This window comes from Notamacropus eugenii, chromosome 3 (assembly GCF_028372415.1).
Source record: "Notamacropus eugenii isolate mMacEug1 chromosome 3, mMacEug1.pri_v2, whole genome shotgun sequence".
Lineage (NCBI taxonomy): Eukaryota > Metazoa > Chordata > Mammalia > Diprotodontia > Macropodidae > Notamacropus > Notamacropus eugenii.
Genome location: NC_092874.1, coordinates 470,916,320 through 470,921,859, shown reverse-complemented (window position 1 = coordinate 470,921,859; position 5,540 = coordinate 470,916,320). Strand labels below are relative to the sequence as shown.

The 5,540-nt window shown below is 45.3% G+C and overlaps 1 protein-coding gene across 1 annotated transcript in view; it reads right to left on the bottom strand.

Moving 5' to 3' along the window:
* Positions 1 to 1,073: 1,073 nt before the first annotated feature.
* The window catches only part of LSM5 (LSM5 homolog, U6 small nuclear RNA and mRNA degradation associated), a 7,686-nt gene continuing 3,219 nt past the window's right edge, over positions 1,074 to 5,540 (bottom strand). Inside the window, exons 2-3 of the mRNA XM_072650702.1 lie at positions 4,181 to 4,277; positions 1,074 to 1,358 (exon numbers count right to left, since the gene is read on the bottom strand). Coding sequence (XP_072506803.1) covers positions 1,326 to 1,358; positions 4,181 to 4,277 — 130 coding nt within the window. The 3' untranslated portion in view covers positions 1,074 to 1,325. The remainder of the gene's footprint in view (positions 1,359 to 4,180; positions 4,278 to 5,540) is intronic.

Below are 5,540 nucleotides of genomic sequence, written 5' to 3'. Positions count from 1 at the left end.
AGCACTGACTATCACCTCCTTACTGTGTGCCAAGCGCACTGCTAGGTACGTCACATGGATTATCTCATTTGGTCATAAGCCTGGGAGTCAGGTGCTGTTATCATCCATATTTTACAGGTGAGAAAACAGAGGCAACTGCAGGTAAGGGCCTTGCCCAGGGCCTTCTGGGCCTCAGCATCCTCATCGAGTGCATGCTCCCGGGGCCCCATCGGCTCTAAACCTGCCATCCTATGGTGCTAGTGGTGTTGGTATGACACATGACACATCAGGTAGACATGCTAAAGTCAAGGAGGGTAGCCATGAATGTTTGCCTGAAAACAGCCAAAGGAGACTCTAGATTAGAACCTTACTGACCTATTTCTCTTTAGGGAGGAACAAGTCAAGGAAAGAAGAAAGCTATCAGTACCCCAGATCCTTCCAGGGAAGTGGCTGCCCCACAGAACTTCTAAAAGGTCCGTCCCACTGAGAAAAGTCTTATTTTTTTTAAAAGCTGCTTTCTTTGAAAAAGCACTGGTAGAATAAAAATGACCGCGGCTCAGAGACCCTCAAAGGCACCAAAGGCCCAATGACAAGTAACAGGAAATACTGCTAACACCTGCCAGCGCTGTTCAACCTCCAGGACATCCCTAGGCTTGGAGGGAAGTCACCCTCTCTGAGCCTCATGGCTCAACTAGAATAGACTGCTGACCCTATTCAAACCTTTCCATGCCCTGGGACCTGGGCCTGCTGAGCCAAGGGTCTCCTCATGTCCCAGACCCCAACCCTGTTAGCACTAAGTCTGCCAAGTCTATGAACTCCCTCTGAGAATTGTCATTAATATAGAAAATTAAATACACAGCATTACCAAGGAAACTAAACAGTTTTCAGAATAACTTTTAATTCACAGACCCCCTGGTTCTTCACATAGACTCCATGAACCACAGGTTTCTTAAGCCCTGAGCTCTTACTTACCCAGATCCTCATGGTGATATGCAATCAATTTTTCCAAGTCTACCATCAAGACAAAATGCTCACTGTGTTAGCTCTACCACCCCCTCTTTGAAAACAAAAGTATCATAAAATAAAACCACAGGTAATGAAAAAGACTTTATTTTAGACTTTGAACAGGAAACTGATTTCTTCTTTTACAAGAAATTCATGATTCTAACTTACAAAAAATATAATTTACACTCCATCCTCAAAGAAGTTTCCCTTTAACAGGAAATTTAACTGTATCAAAAATCAACATTAAAAGTAAAAAAAAAAAATCCAAAAAACAAAAACCCTCCATTGACAAGCCGTGAACCAAAAAGATCCTGTATGTGACCAAAAAGTCCCTTCAAACTTCATACTTCAGGCCCTTCTCCTCCAGGAACCAGCTAAAGAGGAGAAAAACAACTGTTATTACAAAGCAGAGTTTAATTAGTAAATTAGTCGACACTGAACAAGTGTCCCCACCAGGGGTGGGGAACCTGCAGCCTCAAGGCCACATGTGGCCCTCTAGGCCCTCAAGTGCAGCCCCTTTGACTGAATCCAAACTTGAGCAAAGAATTCAGTTCAGAACAATTTCCCACCCCTGGACTCTATACCCTCACCATACAAACCTCATCTAGCATTTTTCACTGGTTAAAAGTTTTCAAAACAATTTTTTACAAAACCTGCTCCAAAACGGTCTGTCCACAAACCTGCCTTCAGGAAGACAAAAGGTCTTTAGATTTTTACCATCCTCTTCTATGAACATTTACTGAAGACGTAATGTCACTATTATCACGGTGAATTAATTTGTGAAATTTAAAGATTAATAACTGATTGTTTTTCCCCACATGCTGGGAAGGTTAGATGGCAATACAATTTTTACAAATAGTTATCATTTATATAAAAAGCTGAATATTCTTATTACCTAAAAGATTTTTTTTACATCTTTTTAAACTTATCAATGCTAGAGGAAAGTGCTACTAGTAGCAGAAAATACAAATCAATAAGTTAAATAACTAGGATATTGCTTTTCCATCAATTTCTATAAATAACACTTCCAAGATCTACCTATGAGGGAAGACTTTTTACACCAACGCAGATGACAAGCCTTCACAAGGGGCCTCTGGAACCAAGAGCCCTGGCCACCTGGAAGCCAAGCCTTGGGCATGGATCCTTTGTAACTTAAAAATACTGGTCCAAAAGCATAACTAGCTAACCTAGAACATAGAAATTATGCCACCATCCCCCTTCCACCTCCCATCATCCATAAAAGGCAGCATAGCAGCATGGGAACTCAGGGGCAAGCCTTGAGTCAGGAAGACCTGAGTTCAAGCCCAGCCCTGAGACACAGCAGCTCTGTGAACCTGCCAGGGCCCCACAAGCTGTCAATCAGCATCAGTGGAGGGAGCTGCCAAACCATGGAGCCCCTAACACAGAAGGAATTCCACATACCAATTTCACATCCCTCACAAAAACATCTGAGAAGTAACTGCTGATTTTCCTAATCTGCTTCCTCAGGCCCATTATGGCTCTGAGTGGGTCAGTCCATTACTGCACCCACATGGAAACCTCTTCAGTTTGGCATGACCTGCCAGAGACCACCCTCTCCTCGCATCATCTCCAAGATTCCAGGATCATCTCCCGGTCACAATGAGGCAATGGAGGGAGACATTAGCCCTGGTTATAGTAAAAAGCACACTGGCCCTGGAGGTGGGAGACCCACGATGCAATCCTGTTGGTCACTGACTACCTGTGACCTTGGGCAAGTGACCTACCCTCCCCCCAGGGGTCTCATCTGTAAAATGAGGGGGTCCTTTCCAGCTCTGAGGCTGTGAGCCTCATGATTACAGAGTTCTCTCCTCAGGAGAGGTCTCTAAAGGTGTCCTTACATAAGATGTGGGGCAGAGGTGGGCAAGCTCTGCCCCTTTAAGCAAACTCCTGGGCATCTCCTGCAAGGTTTTATACAGACACATGGAGATGCATATTAATCTAGACAGACACACAAAAAATAACGCAGACAGTTTCTTAGCCAATAATGTAGCTGTTTAGCAAGCACTTCTGAAGAAAGTGCAAAGGATGAGAAATGGTACCAAACCAACTGTAACACAGAAAATGTCCTGGCTTGGAAGAAACGCCAAGGCCCTGGGGATGCAAAAAGTGTGTGATGTCCCCTGGGGTAACAAGAATCTTCTAAATGGGCTGGGCCTGATTTCAAACTGAAGAGCCCAGAGCTCTACAGCGGCCCCCGGCCTCTCCCATCTTCACTGGGGAACAAAGCAGTACCACTCCTTAGACACGCTGATACAAACAGAAAAGTCAGACAACTATGAAGCAACATGGCCACATTCAGTCTAGCAATCCAGGCTAAGGCCTCAATGGGCAGGGACGTTCACTACAACAATCTGGCCCAGATATGTTTACAAATGGTCACATTCTCATCTTGCAAAACTAACTGCTTTTCCCCCCAGGAACACCGCTGGTACAGTTCAAGACTGCTTCAGTTTAGTGCCTCTGGTGAAAGATACAATTGCCACCACTGGTCACACAAAGCACGGCCTCAGTTTTTCTTACCTGGGGCCTTGTAAAGCTATTAGACTAAGTTCTGTGCTAATTATCTGAGAAACAGCCTCCTGCCTCCCATCCAGGCCTCACCCCAGGCTGTCCCCAGAACCCTGTATCCAAAATCATTCCATGCACTGCAGGCCCCCACATAAAGTAATGAAAGTTTAGGCAGATGATGAGTATTTCCTGTAGGTTCTATCTCCAACAGGTATTTTCCATTCAGATATCCTAAGTGCTTTAAGGAATAACAGTCCACAAATGGAAAAAAATAACGCTAAAGTAAAATTTAACACAGCAGTGCAAGTATTTTCAAACTCACATAAAAAAAAAAAATCCTTAAAAAAGTCTGCCTTGATTCCACACCCCACCCCCCCCTACACACACACACATTTCCCACGTCACCCTGACACTACCCTGGCCTCTCTAACACTGACGGCAGGGATTCATGGCAATGAAAGCCAGGAGGAAATGCAGAGTCTAAGGACGTCCTGTCCTCTTCCAGGCCCGCGCCCGGTTACTCAGCTGGGACACGGAGCTTTCCAGGTGCTGAGCACACAGGCTTTCCTTCCTTCACCATTTTTCTTCTCACTGGGCTCGGGCACAAGTAAAATTCTTAACAAGGCCCATGGTGACCCCTTAGAGCCAGACACGTGCACGGCCTTACCATGGTTATGTTATTTCCATTCAGCAAGATCTGGTCAAGCTTGGTGATCCTCCTTCCTTCAGGTGTGATCTCACTAAAGGAAGCCAGAAAGCAGAAACTGAGTCAACATTTGTAACATCAGTCAATACTTCGGGGAAAAAAATTATTCTCTAGCCTGAAAATATTTATTATACAAAAGAAGGGCAGAAGATCACAAAAGCAGAAACTGGGCTCGACTCCTTCCCAAAGGAAGCAAGAGGACGCTTGGCTGTAGCCAGGAGACTTGCAAAAGAGGTGAAAGAGAAGGCGCCACCTCTTCCTAGGCTCCTGGCAGCCTGATGCAAGCATCTCCTGGCCACCCACTGAGCCGAACTTTCTAGCAGGTGACTTCAGGGCCCAAGATGTCAGCCACACAATTTTAAAACACTTATTTCCATTGCGATCCTATTCTGGACCCTTCTGGGTCACGTAAGCAACAGATAGCAAACTGGACATTTCCTCCAATCCTTCAGACCTCCCAAACAGAAATTATGCACCAAAGACAAAGCAATTTCAACTGTCTCTACAGTCTGGGACATCCAGAACCCAAAGGGTTTCAAATAAACAGTGATGCTCACTGCCTCAGAGGTCACCCAACACCCCTCCCCCACCTCCACCACTCCAGCAGGGAAGATGACTTGGCAGAGCCAAGGCCAGAACACAAAACCTGCCCCTACACTATGGTCCCCCCTCCCTCTTTCCAGTGTCATGAGGTGCCAGACTCAGGGTGTGGAAATGTACTCAGGCCTAGCAGCCAGCTAGGCCACAGTGGGGTTGTAACCTGGAAGCACCAGCGCTGAAAGGCTCTGAACTGTGCCCCTGAGTAGGCACCACCAGCGCTCAGCATCAGTGCCAGGGTATCCTTCAATGCCAGCAGGTTCCCCTAAATTGAAAAACTTCCTGTACGGGCCTGGGGACAGAAGGCATAGCTGTCATCCAAGGACCTGCCCAGGTTTGGTGAGAGCTACTCCCAGGTTGTCCACTAGCAGATAAAGATCATCTACTAAGGAGCAAAAGGACTTTACGCAGCATTGAAGAAGTGATACCAGAGACCACACGGCCCAGTCCCCAATACATCCAAGTGTGCTCCAGTCAGAAAAAAATATAACTGGAAAAAGATTTAAAATAAACAAAAACGCAATAAAACACAGATAATGTTAATAGGTGGTTTTCTAAACTGCTAAGTAGCCAACAAGGATCTTTATGGACAGTTTAGTAGCCCTCATTTCTATCTGAATTTGACATCACTGGTCTAGACACAACATGACTTATAACTAATATTATGCTAATTTATAAAGCGGCTTCAAAATCAGGTACAGCAAGATTAGAAAATGAATCCTGT